Raw genomic sequence first — 18,798 nt, forward strand, 5'->3', positions numbered from 1 at the left:
TATGAATCTGGTCTATGACAGCCTCATAAGTGTTTGCATATTATGTTATTCTGACAATAATAATAGGAGGAAGACTATAACAGCTGGCAATATGGTCCACTGTCTCTTAATTGTTGCTAATATCTATAGATACTATAGATATTATAAAACGTTATTATCTCTAGTTTTATATATTTTCTATATGTGCCCTTTCAAAAATACAAATGCTCTTAGTATACTCTTTTTAGTACGCAACTTCCCTAAATATGTTTTTTTTTCTTGAATGTCTCTTTTCACAATATATGTTGTGCATTTTTGCACATGCATGGATTCCATATATTCTGACTCATCTATGATGCAGCAGAATCTGTTTGGGGCAAGAGCAGCATTTCAATTCTCTTGGAACTGAAGATGCTTTTCTTGCCTAATCAGCTGCAGCAAAATTAGACATGCAGACTGGATGCTGAACTTTGGCCTGAAAATCTATGGATCATATTTTGTTTTGCCATGCACACATGTAAAAATATTGGGCATACATTCAGCTTCTATTCTAATGCAATCAGGCATTCAAAATTTGATGTATGATGGCATTTTCATATCACATTGCATGTTAAACACAAAACTGTTTTAACTCTAATCCCCATAAACATGGCCACTGGTCATAGATAGGAATACTGAATCCAACAATATTGAAAATATCCCAGACTGCTTCTGTTTAACATAGTACTGGCTCAGGCTTGATATTAAGATGGGGAAGATTATACATATAAATTACAGTAGTACAGTCATGATGGTCTCCAAATCCTAATGCAATTACTTCTGTCTTTGAAGTCTTGGAGATTTTTTTTTCCAGTCTGGAAGCTGAAATTCTCTTTAATCTTTGGATTGCAGCCTTGTCTCCATAGGGACCTTTCTCGAATTGCTTTTCATTATTTACTCTTTTTTTCTCCCTAGTTTGTTACAGCACAGATAGTGTAGCATTCTCTTCACTGAAGAGACCAAATATCAGAGCAGAGCTAAGGTAAATTCTACGGTTAGAGGAGAAGGATTAGATAAGCACAGTAGAAATAATTAGGAACGGTGCCTGTTGTGAAATATTATGAAAGAAGTTATGATAAAGCTTGTCCTGTGGAATCTTAAAAGAAATATTGAGGCATTTCTTCTCTTTGCATTTAGAAAAATGTTCTTGATGACTTATGGATGCTTTACTATTTTCCCCACTCTAGAAACCTACTGTTTGTATAAGTTCAAATCTCCTGACAGAAATGAGTTAGCTATCAATATAAAAAGATTGATTTCCTAATATTTGCAAAATGTCGGTGTATTGCAGTTAACGAAAAATAAGTAATTCATTCAGGATTACCTGTTAGAATTCATACATCCAGTCTACACTATTAAATTAAAATTATATTTATTTATTTGTTTGTTTATCAAATCTGTATGCTGCCTATCTCCCCTATAAAGTGACTGTGATATTCAGCAAGAATATCCTAATTGTGATTCAGGAAGAAACTATTCTTACTTTGTTATGAAGTGGGGTTGAGGGGTACCCCGGACTGTGAACCAGCTCATGAGCAAACACACTAGGACTGAAATAAATCTGACAGAGGCATCTTGTGTAAAAATATAATTTACTTTAAAACATTTAAAAAGCACTATGTCTTTAAAAAAGCACATTAGTAACAAAGTCTTATCTTGGTTATGTGAAGCCAGGCTGTCTCCCTAGATTCCTCTCCACAATACCGAAACAGTTCACAAGAGAAAAAGGTTAACATGACAATAAGCAGCTTCGGTGTCGATACATCATCGAGGTAGTAGAAGGGCGGCAGCATAAACTTCACAGCTAAAAAAGTCACCTGAAGAAAAAACAATTTCAATCAGCAAACGTAGCTTGAAGCTTGTGGGAGGAAGAATGTCTAGCAGCAGCAGTACCGATGATGGCTTGCGTGCTTCAAAACAGCAAAAGGCAAGCATCCATAGGAGTATCTCTGCAACAGCGTCTGGAGTCCTTATCTGTGTTCTCCTCCCTTCTGTAACGTTGCACTGAGCTCTGCATCCAGCTTCCAGCAGGAGCTCTGCATCTAGGCCTAAACAGCGTTTAGGCCCGAGTAGCAAGCGAAAAGGTCCTTGCTTATATGGGGAGTTAACCTGCAATTAACTAGGGCGGGGAAGGCTTGCAGGTAATTGCAAACAGGAGATGGCTTGATTGAAACCAACCAATATACTCTTCTTCTAACCTTTTCCCAAGTGTACCCAAGCGTCCTACGTAAATAGTGATCATCAAAGTGTCTAGGGCGGCCGGATGCTCCTGGCCATAGGAAATAGTGCCAGCCATGTTGAAGACCGGCTCCCTCAAATGTCAAAAGTCGTCTCTTTTGTAGGACCATCCATTCTTTCACCCAAATCAAGTTCGCTGCTTGGTGATAGAGCTCCCAATTTGGGAGTCCAAATCCTCCTCTATTTTTGGGTTCTTGTAACATTTTAAGTCTAATCCGCGGTCTCTTTCCCTGCCAAATAAATTTAGATATACTCCTATCCAGATTTGTTACACAATGATGACCAAGCAGTTACGAAATTGCTCTCAAAAGCTTTTGTACGTAATTCATAGAAAGCTAAAAAGCTTTCTTCCATTCATACATGATCACACGCCTCAAGGAAGAAAGGAGGAAAGGAGGAAGGAAGGGAGGGAAGGAAGAGGGAGGGAAGGAAGGAAGGAAGGAAGGAAGGAAGGAAGGAAGGAAGGAAGGAAGGAAGGATCTTATTATATTGATACAGATAATAAAAAGATAATAAAAAGAGTCTAATGGACCCTGATAGGTTTTTCTTCAAATATTATTTACTTGTATTGCATTTAATTTCCATGATAATGAACTGTTCAGAACAGCCAACTGAATATTAGCATATAAGAAATAAATTAGAAATTTCCACTTAGATTTCCAAATTTTCTCTAGAATTACCTTTGGATATGATTACTGAATATTTTCCTTGCACACTGCATTAAGCAATATCCTTTGAACATATTTCCTGTTTAAGAATAATTGTTGGTTTATCTGGATCCTTTTGCTTAACTACTGTTAAGCCGATACTAATGTAAATGGTTTTCAAAAGGAAATTATTAAATAGTTCAGCTCTTTCTTTAAAATTGCTGTCTCCACATATATAATCCTGAGGGCTCAAGGGGATTTGCATGTGCTCAGCACCTTTGCATGTAGAACTCTTTTGATTACAAAATTCAGGAAAATGAAAAACTTTTCTCCCCAAAAAAGTACACACACATAATTTTAACACACCAAACAACTTTGTAACACTGGCAAAAATGTGAGATAGATCTCCTATTAGCCTTAAATGAGAAGAAACTCATGTTCCTACCTGGAAAGATTGTGTAGATATTCTGAAAACATTTTCTTACCATCCATTTGGGTGAAGGGAGGAATCTAACTTATGATTCACTTGAATATAAGTATTGAAGAGTTAATATATTTAACTTGGAACATAATGGAACTGTGGATGTAGTAGATTGTTCTGATTTGAGATAGAGACAATTCTATCTTTGTGATAAAGAGGATGATCTGAGAAGTAGCTGTAACTATGTTCAACTAAATGTGGGCACAATATGCTCTCCAAACTTGGCAACTTTAAGACTTATGGTCTTCGATTCCCAGAATTCCTCAGCCAGCCAAGTCTGGAGATCCCTGCTCTAGGGTCAGGGAGAGAGCGAATCATCTGAATTCTTCATTGTGTGGAACTTTGTGACTATGTTGAGCTAAAAACTACTTTGTCTAGAGCTATTCACCAGAAGGTGAGGTCTGCTCTCGCCTTCCTGACCTTCTGGAAAACCCTAAAATCCTGACTCTGCTGCTTGGCCTGGCGCCCAGACAGATGTCTGGTACGTTGTGGGTTGGCTGATGGGATAGAAAAGATACCCATTCCATAGGTTGCCCATCATCTTGGTTTTTAGCTTTTCTATTTAATTCTTCTAATTTTAATTGCCTTGTAAATACTTTTTTTTTACCTTTTAACATATTGTAAGCCACTCAGAGTCACCGTAACAGTGATGTGGGTGACATAAAAATGTAATTTTTAATTACATTGATTACATTAATTACATGTAATTAAACACCAAACAAATAACTTTCTGATCCAAAAAGTTTGTTTGTTTGTTTGATTGATTGATTTTTATGCTACTTTTATTACTTTATAAGTAACTCAAGGCAGAACATATCTAATACTCCTTTCTTCTCCTACTCCCCCCACAACAATAACCATGCGAGGCAAGTTTAGCTGAAAGAGAGTAACTGATCCAGCCAGTTGTCATCCCTAATGTGGGACTAGAACTCACACTCTCCTGGTTTCTAGGCCAGCGCCTTTACTACTACACCAAACTGGCTCTCTCTTAGGGCCATTTTATATTCACAAATTTTTGCCATTGAGGACTGGAGTGTTAAATATTGCAAGAAAGCAAAGGACAAGGCACTGAGTTTCTCTCAGAAGAGGCAACTTGGCCCATGTACAGTAAGAGCAGCAGGAAAAAAGCATTTCAAACAGAATCCACTTTAATCGACTCGCCATAACAGGCTGGGAATTTACAGCATTCTTAAAATTTTCAAGATTTGTTCACCTCAGGCTGCAATTAAGGTACTTTTCAGAAATCTGTGTTGTTCTTTCTTCCTAAGTGTTACCAGCTACATTGAGCTTGACACTGTGGGAAGTAGAAGAAGGAGGGCAGAGGGCAGAGGAAAAAGCTCTCCTGTTGCAAGAATGGATTTTAGTTCATGCAACATTCAATTTTACTATATTTTAATTGCCTTTTTTCTCAGTCTTCTTCCACCTTCAAGGGCACTTTTATTCTCATTCCTCTCTGTCTCCGCCACAGCCTGGTATCTGCACTGAATTGGGAAAGCTGAGTCAATTAACTATCAGCCCAATTTCTGCTCTACAGGACATATTATTAAGATCCACATTTTCATTCAAAATTATTCTCAGGAACAGAGCATTTTACTATTACCTTTTTATTTGTTAAAAAAGTAAAGTTAAATTAGCTTTCAACCCAGTTAAAAAGTTATTTAAAATCTTGTTTCAAATGTGCTTTCTCTAGCTAAGATTGTCTGGGATTTTCTAATTATAACTACTATTTTGAAACAGCCACTTCATTTTGCTAAATCTGTCCCATGTTTCTTCTCTTGGCAATGTCATGTGATGTTATCTACTTCATCTATACTGCATTTGGGACAGATTTAGCAAAATGAAGTGGATAATTCTGTGAACACTGAGTGTAGTTATGTGAGGGGGTTTTTCCCTACTGTTTCATGTTGAAAATAAACCTTTTTTAAAAATGCAACATGTCAGTAGCTGTACTTGGTCTATTGTTTAGCATTAATGATTTTCATTTGCATTAGTTACACATACATGATACAAAAATAATAATTCCTATCAATCATCATCAGACATTAATAGTGAAAGCTAACTGGCTGCAAAACTAAAATATCTCTTTGCTGTTATTGGCCATAAATATCCTTCAAAAATCCATCTTAAATGTATTTAGGACTGTTGTAAACATTTCAGTGTAGGAAATATTTGTAGATAGATATGGGTTTCTGAGTATTTTTAATAAACAGATATAGTACAACTTGGACTCTTTGTAATTCCACATACTTAATACAATCAGCCACTAACCTAGTCCAATGTCTTTATCATTAGCTCACAGCAAGAAATCAACACAAATCATATTGGAAATATAGATTATCTTTTTTCGCTAATTATCTTATCTTTTTGCACTAATATTTTGTATCTACTATTTTTTCTTCCTTGAGTTATTTATAAAAACAATAAAAGAAGGATAAAATTGTCTAAAAATGACTGACTGGTTTAATCTTGTCCATGACTGGTTATGTTTTGATTTAAATTTTAATTGTTTGGGGTCAACTAACTGGATTAGGTAATCATTTTTTGAATTCTTATAATATATTGCCCCCTCCTGAACCTAATAAGCATATTATTGGAATAGGATCCTGTTGTTACAAGAACATTTAAATCATAAGATGTTTTGCTAAATATATAATGTTAATGGCAATTTATTATTAAAAGTATATAACATTAAAGTGTTAAATGGAAAATGCACACATGCGATTAGACATATTTGCTTTGATGGATTGAGCTAGTTTTATCTTGACTCCTCAGCCTGAAAAATTCACCTTCTGTCATGGGTGTTTCTTTCTTATTCAAATAGTCTCCAGAATTAACGCATAAATAGATGTGCTGGAGAGTAGTCAGAAGATTTTGGTTCAGATTCATAAACAGTGGAAGTTCAAAAACAACAATGGATAGGACACAGTGTGAAAGGTGAAATGAAATAGGAACTTTTAAAATAAACTTGATACCATAAAGAGTAGAATGTCCTAAAGGATAAAATATAGCAATAGTCAACAATATTAAATACTGTACTTTTCTTAACTCCTTAACTATGCAAAACAATGCAGAAAAAGGTAGAATTGATCTTGATGCCCATTTCTCAGCTGGTCAAACCAAACCAAACCAAACAAATTCACCAGTTGTTTAGGACTACCGGTGGTAAGGCCATCATGCCATCTGGTCTATGGAAACATGATCTTCTATCAGCATCAGGCAGATACATCTATAAGTCTTAACAAAATAATAGAGATCTTGGAGATCTTCTTGTCCAACCCCCTGTTCAAGCAGGAGATATATTATCTATATAATATATCTCCTATTATATATATATATATATATGTTTTTCTTCTAGCCAGGTTTTCCCTACGTAGCCAAGGTTTTTTTGTAGCTCCAGCTCAAAACCTCAAAAAAAACCTTGGCTACGTAGGGAAAACCTGGCTAGAAGAAAAACACACATAAACCCTACGAAGAAGTAAGAATATATATATATATATATATATATATATATATATATATATATATATATATATATATATATATTATATATATTATATATATTATATATATTATATATAATATATCTGAAGATATATTAACATGGGATATTAACTTCCTAGCTCACTAGCCCCAACCAACTCTACAACTCACACGTAGCTACAAGGCAGCCATGCAATAAAAACTCACCTCTTCCATTGGAAACATGTTCTGCTATCTGTTCCCAGAAAAAGTCCTATTTCAGAAAATATACTTTTCTCAGTGAACCAATATCCAAACCAATCACATTTACCAGTAACTCAGTTTTAGAAGCACTAATTCTATACAATTGTCTAATCGCTGAATCTAGATGATAGGCAGATGAGAAAAAGAGAGATAGAGGTATATATATATATTTGTATATATATATGAATGTATACCCATGTGAATATATGCCTAACTTGGTATATGCATGAGGTCATATGAACAGGCCAAATCTAATATTCATTGCAGAGCAATTGCCCTTTAAACAAGGTAGAAGCAGTGATGAAATCAGCACTGCTGGCTACTGCAGAGCAGATGCTGCTTTCCAACCTGCCTTAACAAGCCCTATTCTTGCAGCAAAAAAAAAATATTTGTGGCTAGAACTGGGTGCCCTGCCAGACACGGAAAAGAAAGACAAAGGACTGCAGGAAACAATGAAAGTAAGCTGCCTTTCAGCTGTCTTACTAAAAGAGTGAAGAATGTGTTGGCATGTCTACAGACAAGGCAGCGTTGGCTTCTGCACTCCTGTTGGCCTCTCATCGCTAATCATTCATGTCTGCATTTTCATGACAGGTCACAACATACAGGAGCTACTGTATATAGCTCTGGGGAATGATTTTCTAAGTCGGCAATGTTTTTCTAAAGACAGACATAGCCACCAAACAGGAGTCCGTGGACTGAAGAATTTTGATGAGTTTTCCTCCTCAGTGCTTACAGAGAACATTCCACCTAGAATTTATCTAGCTCTTTGTTCTGAAATGCACGTGACTCAGTGTCCTTAATTTTAAAAGGGATAAGCCAAACAGATGTTGCCTCTCTACACAAAGGTTTAATGAGTTTTATATAGACGAGCAATTACAAGCTTCAGAAAACTCCCTCAGATCCAGTTTCTGGTTGGCAAGTGGTCACATCTGCTTGGTGAAAATTAGGATGAATAGAAAGGTAAGTAGCTAAAAATAGACCTTGGTCAATGATGTTTGAGCATTTCAAGTGAGATACTTGTTACAGGGATCAACATTACTTAATGATATCTGCCTGAGGGGAGGAGAAAGACTTTTTGGGTCTTTTGAAAGTTCTACACATGCCTCTCCTTACTAGCACTGATGATGTTTCCTAGTTTGGGTAATGAAACATCTGAAAGAAAACAACCAAACTCAGAGAGCATCAAGGACCTCCTCCCCACCCATATTTTTGTATGTTGTGTGTGTATATATTTACACTCATCTCGATACCTCTCACAGCTTGAGGCGATTTACAGAATAAATATAAACCAAAATAACACACGTTACGAATAAGATCCAGGAATGCCATCTTTTCCCCAAACCCTTCAGAGTAGGATTGTTTCTATAGCTTTGCAAAATGCAAGCAAGGTTGTGCGCTTTCTAATTTTTCCCACCACAAGAAGCTAGTGATGTAGGTTGCATAGAGAAAAGTGGCTTAGCCCAAACTCAGTCAGTGAGCTTCCATAGCTGAAGATGGGTTAGAACCTACGTCACCCATTCCTAGATCAATACCTCAAGAACTACTCCACTCTACAATGGCTTTCCGTACGTGACAGTGAAGGTCTTAAGAGAAGATGTATCATGGGGTGGAGTCCATTAGAGCATAGGAAAAGACAAACAGTAAAATGGCTGCTATATTTTACTGGATAAGGACATTTTCCCCTCACAGACAGCTTGAAAAAGATTACTTGAACAACCACATATGTTGATTTTTCTGTTCTCCTTATCTTCTGGAAACCTTGCTGGTATAAAATGGCCACAGAAATCTTACCTCATATGGCATATGCATAAAAGGCAAGACTGGGCCAGAGTGGAGTGGGTAATTCGTATGGATTGTGATTCATTTCCCCAATATATGTACTGAAGCTGAATCATATGCTGATATCCTGAATTTTTTCATCCAAAGCAATTCATGTTTTTAAAAAATGCATTCCAAATGTGCATATTAGGTGAACGCATACACACACAAAAATCTTCTGTTAGTAGCAAATGCTTGTAAAATGCAATTATTGGAAGAAATACAGCCAAGCAGAGCATGTTATTAAAATGCTGAATCTGTCTACTGGGGAAAACCTGTCACAAATCAGTTAAATTAGAAAGAAAACAAAATAATGCCAGATTTGTTCATTTCTTGAGGAAGGTGCCTTTGCATAGTGAGAGAGTTACTGCTGAGCTTTTATATCATTTTTCTTAGCACTGATTTTAGGCTAATATGAGCTCGGAAAATACAATAAAAAGGAACAAGGTAACAAGGCATCTTAGGGCACTAAAGACTAACGTTAAGTTGTAAGGATCTATCTATATCAGGCAAAAGTTATCCATCTTGCTGAAGAAACTGTGCAAGACTGCAGCAAAAGTAAAATCATAATTATTTTTAAAGTTTTGCACATAGCTCTAGAGCCAAATTGAAAGACTCAAGATTGCTTTCAGAAACTCATAAAAATTGCATTAAAGGGGGAGGGGGGGCTTTCCTAGGTTTCTCTAGCACAGCACATAAAACACTTTTCATGCTTGTTAACATTCCATGACTTCTTTGACCTATCATATTGATAAGTCACTTGAAGATGTCCAATGGTCAGAAACTTAAAACTATCATATACATTTAGTGCAATGTGCATCACATTTTGTAGAACCTATGTTCTTACAAACAATTGCCCAGTAATGGCAATAGATTAAATACAGATTACATTGAACTTACTTATCCTTCTCCCCTTGCTCAATTTCCTTTCTTTCTGTGACAACTGCCTTTTAGGCCAATTGTTGTTAGGCCCAAAACCAAGAAAGACAAATTGTGATTCTTACAAGAGGAGTTATTTATGTTTTCACATCTATAGCCAGAATCTTGCCAGACTGAAGACACTGTGAATGTTTAGAGACGGGCTATATTCACCCTCTTTCTTTCACATATACAGTGCATTCAGAAAGTATTCAGATCCCTTTCAGTTTTGTCAATTTTGTTATACAAAATGATTTTGTTTTGTAACTGTAGAAACAACTGATTCTACAGTTGTTGAAATTCATTTTTTTCCTCATTAATAACAGTGACAGAATTGTCCCTATGCCACTGTGTTGTCTTGGTTATGTGCTTAGGATCGTTGTCATGTTGGAAAGTAAACCATCGGTCCAGTCTCAGGTCCTGAGTGTGTGGAACAGGTTTTCACTGAGGATATCCCTGTACTTTACTCCATTAAGCTTTCCCTCCACCATGACCAGTCATCCAGTCCCTGCTGCTGAAAAACACCCCCATAGCATGATGCTACCACCATTATGCTTCACTGTTGGGATGATATTGGGCAGGTGATGAGCGGTGCCTAGTTTCCTCCAGACATAACATTAAGAATTGAGGCCAAAAAGTTCAATCTTGGTTTCATCAGACCAGAGAATCTGGTTCCTCACAGTCTGAGAGGACTGTGCTTTTTTTTTTTTTTTGGCAAACTCTAAGCCAAACTCTTTCATGTGTTTTTCACTGAAGACAGGCTTCTGTCTAGCCACTCTGGCATAAAGCTCAGATCGGTGGAGGGCTGCAGTAATGGTTGTCCTTCTGGAACTCTGTCCCATCTCCACACAGGATCTAAGGCCCTTCTCTCCTGATTGCTCAGTTTGGCTGGGCATCCAGCTCTTGGAAGAGTCCTGTTTGTGCCAAACTTCTTCCATTTGAGAATTATGGAGGCCATGTGCTCTTAGGAACCATCAGTGCAACAGAAAATTTATTGTAGCCTTCCCCAGATCTGTCGCTTGCAAATCCTATCTCTGAGCTCTGCAAGCAGTTCTTATGACCTCGTGGCTTTTGCTCTGCTACAGTATGCATTGTCAACTGTGGAGCCTTCTATAGAGAGGTGTGTCCCTTTCCAAATCATGTCCAATCAATTTAATTTACCACAGTTCGATTCCAATCAAGGTGTAGAAACATGTCAGTAACAATCAAGAGAAATGTGAGGTACCTGAGCTAAATTTCAAGTGTTGTTGCAAAGGGTCTGAATACTTATGCCAATGCGATATTTCAGTTTTTTTTCTTTTTAATAAATTTACAGACATTTCTAAAATTCTGTTTTCACTTTGTCATTATGGGGTACTGAATGTAGATTAATGAGAAAAAAATCAATTTCAACAACTATAGAATCAGGCTGCAGCATAACAAAATTGCCAAAAGTAAAGTGGGGAGGGTCTGAATACTTTCTGAATGCATTGTAATATCTGGACTGAGTTGCTTCTTACTCCTCTGGAATGACCCCCTCTCTCCTGGGAATCCACCTCGTCACTACATTCTATCACAATTATAATATCCCACTTTTGGGGAGGGAAGTTGTCAGTGTTTTCCAACCCTTCAGTTCTTGTTTTCATTTGAAATCCATAAAATTAGGCTTCATTTGCAAGCTGATGCTTTCTCTTCTAAGTTCTAATAAAACTTTGGGATCTAAACAAAACAAAACAAATAGGATTTGGCTGGAGCACTATGTAGAAAAATCCAAGATCCATAGAAACAATATAGTTTTAAGTGAACCACACTTGTATAAAATTGCATTATTAAAATAGGGATAATAAAAGCTCTCAGGTTTTTATTATTATTATTATTTTGCTGCCTTGCTTCCTTGACCATGAATGTAAGGCATTTCTTGGCCAAAATGCATAGAGTACTGGATTGGGTTTTAAAGCAGCCTCGTACTGAATCGAAATGCATTCATGTGTATGGTCTCTCAAAAGATTTGAGAGAAGCATGCCTAGCCAAAACAAGCTTTCAAAACAATGGGATTCAACATGGAAGTTTATAAAACAGGTTTAAACTTTTCTGCTGAGATTTAATATGACATGCTAATGTTGAAATATTATGATCAGTTGAGCACTCTGTGTAAAATGTTGTTAAAAGCAGCTGCAACTGTTTGTTTTAAAAGATTATGTTCAAAATTAAAAGGAATTCAGTTTCCAGAACATAATGTGAGCGGCTTGTAAAATTCCTTGGTTTTGGGCTTTTTGCTAATTTTTCATAGCAAACCATCTGACCATGACATTTATTTTTGGTAAATACAATTATGGATAGTAACACAAATTAAAATGAAGGAGGGGAGTAATAAGTAAGCCGAGGAAGATTAGGTTGTAGTGTTAATCCAACAGCAAATGAACATGCTTCTTAGCTTGGATTTTCTGTTTGGTTTGCATCCCAGATCATTCATCTTGGGACATTCTTGGAAACAGATTACAGGGAGGGATTTGGGGTGACAGGTAAAGCCCGTTTTATATAAGCTTTTCCCTGTGGTTACAACAGCATAAGAAGTCTTTGTTTCACTCTGAATAACTGAATTTTCTTATTAAAATGTCTATTATTATCCTCCCTCCAAACAGGCAGGATGTCTCAATGATGTTGAAATGTCGAATGTAGCTCACAGCTACATGCATAGCTTCTGTGTAGCTCACAGCTCAGCAACATTTAAAACATGCCTTTCTCCTGTGGGTACCCCTTATATGTATAATTAATTTATAAAATATTAATATTTTCTAGAAGAATGTAAAGTTTGGAAGGATTTGAGATCATTTTGTAACAGAGTGTGGGATGATCTCAGGAGACAACAAGAAGCACCTCAGACTAGACAATAGTCAGATGAGCAACAGCAGGGGGGTGTCGATGGCACATATCTCAAAAGGTATCCACCCTGATTTTTGGGACTGTAAAGTTGAGGGGAGGGAAGATTTGGATTTCCAGACTTTCAAGAATCTGTTAATGCAACCTTACATTAGAACTAGTACTTCTGAGTTGCTTCTTGTATGGACTACCTTGCAAATGCATTACTTGCTTTCTTTGCAATAGGAAATTTTTTTAAAAAAATCCATATAAATAGGAGAACAGGTCAATAACAATGACCATACACCACAACACTGATTTAGATGCTGATTTTTGGGAGAGGTACAGAATACTTAGAAATGTGTCCACTCCAAGTTGTGTGTTTTTTTTTTTTTTTTTTTTTACTGAGACTCATATTTTACTGCTTATGATTTGGCAAGGGGTGCTAAGCAAAGAGCAAAGTAGGAGCTATCACATGGTTTTCAATAAAGGAGGATATTTGTATCTCAATTTTGAAATGAGGGGTCTAGCACTGATGATGTTCCCTAGTTTGAGTAATGAAACATCTGCAAGAAAACAATCAAGCTCAGAGAGCATCAAGGATACTTCATGGTTTCCAATAACAGATTTATTCCTGTATGCTTTCTTTGGATGGTTGCTTCAAAACAAAGTTGGAGCCTGTAATTCAATAAAATAGAAGCATACATTTCTAACAAAACTGAGAGGTAAAATGTTCACAAGCTTAATTCTCAGAATAGTCTTCCTCAACTTGATACCCTCCACTTCTATTATGAAAACAATGTTCAGAACTCTCTTTTTTGATATGGTTATCAAATATCAATATGTAAATGTCTGCAATCAGAGATGCCTGGTACCTTTTCCAACAGATTTGTTTCATATTCTTTTGAAAAATAATTATTGTATTAGATTCAACATCATCTCATCAGTGTAACAGTGATACAACTTGAATTTTCTGCACAGCATTAAACTGCACCAGCTATACAATGCTGTTGAATATATGGCCATTACAGGTGGCCCTCGAGTTACGACCACAATTGAGCCCAGAATTTATGTTGCTAAAAGAGAAATTTGTTAAGTGAGTTTTGTCCCGTTTTATGACTTTTCTTGCCACCTTTGTTAGGTGAATCATTGCAGTTAAGTTAGTAACCTGGTTGTTAAGTGAATCTGGTTTCCCCATTGACTTTGCTCATCAGAAGGTCGCAAAAGGAGATCACATGACCCCAAGACATTGCAACCGTCATAAATATGAGCCAATTGTCAAGTATCTGAATGTAAATCACATGACCACGGCATGCTGCAGGGGTCATAAGTGTGAAAAATGGTCATCAGTCACATTTTTCAGTGCCATTATAACTTCGAATGGTGACTAAATGAACAATTGTAAGGCGAGGACTATCTGTATTCTAAAATGTTGAATAGATTTTTAAGACCGAGACTAATGATAAATGTTTTTCTATAGGATGATTATTTATTGCCATATAGTAATCCATTTTATTAATTTCATTAGGGTAGCGAAACAGGTAGTGTGAACTGCCATAATTATCAACTTTTCTGTTCTTCCTAATCAGATCCTTTTCATGGATTGAAACATCTGGCCCAATGTATCCCATGTTGTTATCCAAAACCAAAATTACACTGAAGCTTTAGCATGCTCCATTTACAATTTCATCAATTACTATTGTATAATTTAGTTGTCTACTTAAAAAATGCCTCAGAATTCTTTGGTGTGTCCTCCTGAAAACGCTTTCTGGTGGTGTGTAGGAGCATTAAAATACCTAGTCTTAATTCAGAGTATATTCTAAGCTAAAAAAACCTCCTGAGAAACACTAGGAAAAGAAAAGGTACAGTTGTCATCTTGTAACGTATTATCTTCATGAAAAAAAGATATGTGGGAATATTGCATTATTGATGGACTTGGACTTTCTTGTACTCTTCAGTTATGAGGACAAATGGTTGAATAAAAGCCTGCCATTCATTCCACAGCTGCAAACCTTCTCAATGAATAATAAAGCATTACAATCAATGAATGCAAAAATATATGCTCTCCTAAGGGAAGGATGGATTTTGAGTTTTTAGGTAATAAAACAAGGGGCAAACACTATCATCTTGATTATATATACCGCACATAACCCAGATTTTTTCTTAGCAGTGGCAATATCCACTGTCATCTTGTTGAAGCATTTTAAATATCATATAACAGAATAAGAAGATACCCTAATTGCCATCAATCTGTTTTGCGTTCATTTTTAACATAAAGAACAAAAAGGAATTCAAGTTGTTACAAAATCAAGACCTATGTAGTATGACCACAAGAAAAAGCCTCTCTCTCCCATCCTCTCTGTGACTGAGCATTTATGTGAATTTTACCATTAAATTATATTGTGCATAGGTCAGAAGGACTTTCCTGAGCTTTTAATTTTTATTTTAAAGTCGACATTTGACTCCAAATTTTATTGAGACTCTCTAATTAGAGGACCATTTAATTTCTTTCCTAAATCATTTCCCCAATTTAAATGCTACTTTCCCCCTTTCTTAAAGCTTTTAACTGTAGGAGTACATACAGAGAGAGAAAATGGCAATTTAAAAATTATTCAAAACCTTTATCTACTATTACTTCTTGCCTTTCAGAAATTCACTGATAATTTTTTTTTCTTTCCTGCAGGAGTACATGGACTCAAATAAATACATAGATTACTTGCTAACTCAACTGGAAGAACAGCGCTGGAACTTATGGAAGTAGGTAGATTTGGAATACAAATCAGTAACATGGTCTTATTCCTATTTAATCAGTAGTAAGAATAACCCAGACTTGACACTTTCAACGTCAATTCAGGATTGGCCCTTATCTTTTCTCTTAATGTCAAATTTGGTGTCAAGTCCTATATATGTTCATAATATTAAATATACTTTCATGAACACCTAAGATCAACAGATATTTGTTGTTAGATGTTGCAAAAATGACATTTTCTTTTCACTATAAATGAAACTAAATTTATTTCTCATTAAAACAATACTATAAAAATAATGTAAGCACATTACCAGAGAGGTTCCTGCTTTGTATATTATACTGATAAGATTCATGTTTCTATTATATTGTACATGTTTAAAAAATCTGCTGCACTTTATTAGGAAAAAAATCACTGATATCCAAAAATATTATACTGATTTTTTCCTTTGAAATCCTAGTTTGCAAGTGTTCATTAAATGGGGAAATTTTTTATTATTTTTTATTATTTTAGCAGCTTTTAAGACATTTGTGTATAAAATCAACTAAAATGTTAGGGTCACATGAATCATATGCATTAAATTGTTTTCTCTTTGCGTATGTATAGTTTTAGCTAAGACTGCAGTCTGCAGATGAATTCTTCTCAGGCAGATGGATCTAAGTTTATTTTGTCCCAGGGATTGAAATGTGAACTGGAACACTTAAAATTTAGTTACTGTAATTGTGTGTACTGCTGAGTGGATTAATGTATTGAACAGCGTGTTGACTTTACTTCCTTTTAGAACTGTAACTATCCAACTTTGTATCGTTGATGAAATGAAAATCATTCTCAAAGTAATATTAATTGAAATGAACAGTTTATATCAAGACTAGAAAGCCCACATTTGCTTCTGGCTATATATATTTTTTATTTATCCTTTTAAGGGCAAAAGCTTTACAAACATAAATGTTAAATCAGCAAAGTAATATTTTCAGTGTAAATCTGTATATTTCTATGCAAAATTAAGTCCTGTGATCTCAGTGAACCTTCTCAAGTATATAGAAATATATTTCTATGCACTTCTACATATATATGTATAGAATACATGTATAATTGTATGTATAGAAATATATTGTTATATATTTCTATATATAGAAATACAGGCTTAGAGTGCAATACTAAATGTGTTTCTTTAAAAGACTCTTTATATTCATTTAAGCTTACTGTTGGCTATATAATTATAGAACTGGATCCTTATAGGGCAATCTTCTGCTGATCTTCTCAGACCTAATCCAATTAAGTACAGTGTTTTCTTATTCCCAGCTAGATGTGACAGCTTTAATCTTATATTTTCTATTCTTGCACATTTTCTATTCTCTATTCTTTAACTTTAAGGTCAAAGGTAAAATGCTTTCCTATGCTTCCAATGGGGGAAAAGAACACACAACAATGTTGTATTTGATTCAGTGTGATGCATTCCCTGTTCTTAACAATATATGTTAAAACTATGACCCATATAAAGGATTTAGCAAAATTATAAAAACAAGTCTAAAGACTGTAGAATGAGATGAAGTAAATCCAAAGCAGATAATAAGGGAAGATGATTAATAGGCAGAGCACTGCATATGTTTAGATGCTGAAAACTGGAATGTAAAAAAAGCAGCTAAAGAGATCCCACAATATCTTGGATAATTATTTAATCCAATAAGTAAGTATTCCAAGGAGTGCTTTGGACTATTCTACTCAGCCACTGTTTTCTTTAGACAATCTTGCTTGCTACATTCCTTCTCAGATCCTGTTAAGTTGCTAGCCACACTGACTGCACGAGATGCTTTTGACAGACACAGGTTTCACAAATGGAACCTCATTTTTGTCTAACTATGACCTCTAATTTTAGGTTTATGCTTGCGAGACTTGGTCTCAGTTTCAAGGCCCCTTAATCCAGTACTTCTTAACTATTAGTTCCATTGATTCAGCACCTTGTGACTTGAAAGATTGCTATGATTAAAATATACAATTGTGTACATACTTGTACACAAATATATCTGTCTGTCTATATATCTTACAAGAAATAAAGGGGGAAGACATTTGGGCACTTATTCTGCAAACAAATGAAGAAAACACACACATTTGTGTTGCGATAAATGATTTAATGAATGATAATGAAGAGATGGGTAGGGAGAGATAAATAATACTAATCAGATAAATATTATTTTTCAATGCATATACATCTTTTCAATTTAAAGCAGACTTTACTTATTTTAAATCTGTTTTATCAGAAACAGATAAAAGCTGCATTTGGATAATTTGAGCCCAGTATCCACTCAAGAAAACCTTTGCTTATGCAATTGAGAAAAGTTGAACTCATCTCTAGGCTAGAGATGGCTGTTATTTAAACAAGAAGTTCAAAACCAAGGCCTCTTAAGTGTTGCAAGTAACCTCAAAAAATATGAAGAAGAAACCCTGGTTACTCCTGAGGATATATAAGGTAATTCTCTCTATGCACTATCAGCGAATTATCAAGTGCAATCACTCTCATTTGCAATGGACACAGTAATCTTGAAATGTGTCCTATTAGACCCCTGCCAAATCAAGACTTAAATTTAGAAGACTTAGAATAACTTTATTGTCACTTTAAATGTACACTAATTTGCATACATTAAAATGAAATTTTGTTGTGTACAACTCTCAAAAGGCCATCACATCCAATATACACTACATAAACATGACAAAATAAATAAATAAATACAAAATTATGCATATACCCACATATATTCCCGTATTTTTTGGATTATTAAGATGCACCAGTGTATAAGACGCACCAAGATTTCGAAGAGGTAAGTAAGAAAAAAAAAGGGGGTTGCCCTCCCCCAGCCCCCAGGAGCACTCTGCAGGCCTCCCAAACCCTCTGCGCACCTTGTTTTTGTGAAAAACAGGCCCATTATTTGCAAAAATGGGACAAGTGGGGCAGGGCTTCGGGAGACCAAAATGGCTGTATTTGGTGTATAAGATGCACCAACATTTCCACCCTCTTTTAGGGGGAGAAAAGTGTGTCTTATACTCCGAAAAATATGGTATATGACACAGAGAAACAACACAGTCTAGTTTGGAAGTATACTTGTACATGGTGAGAAAAATGAATCTTGCAAGTTTACCAGATGGATGGCATAGGGAACAAAGCTGTTACAGAATCTGGTAGAAATACTTTGAAACCTCCTCCCAGAGGGGAGCAACAGAAGCTGACTGTAAAGTGGGTGTGTGGGGTCTCTGACAATACTTTGAGCTCTAAGCACATAGCACTTATAAGCAGTATCCTGAATAATGGGAGGCAAGCTTCCTATAATCTTCTTGATTGTCCTTACCACTCTCTGTATGGACTTTCTATCTGAGG

The 18,798-nt window shown here is 35.7% G+C and overlaps 1 protein-coding gene across 1 annotated transcript in view; it reads left to right on the forward strand.

The window, feature by feature from the left end:
- The window catches only part of NCKAP5 (NCK associated protein 5), a 674,947-nt gene that overhangs the window by 215,085 nt on the left and 441,064 nt on the right, over nt 1-18,798 (forward strand). The window contains exon 3 of the mRNA XM_070957028.1: nt 15,365-15,438. Coding sequence (XP_070813129.1) covers nt 15,365-15,438 — 74 coding nt within the window. The remainder of the gene's footprint in view (nt 1-15,364; nt 15,439-18,798) is intronic.

Source organism: Pituophis catenifer, unplaced genomic scaffold (assembly GCF_029215685.1).
Source record: "Pituophis catenifer annectens isolate HBS135680 unplaced genomic scaffold, rPitCat1.0.hap2 SCAF_1, whole genome shotgun sequence".
NCBI classification, from domain to species: Eukaryota; Metazoa; Chordata; class Lepidosauria; order Squamata; family Colubridae; genus Pituophis; species Pituophis catenifer.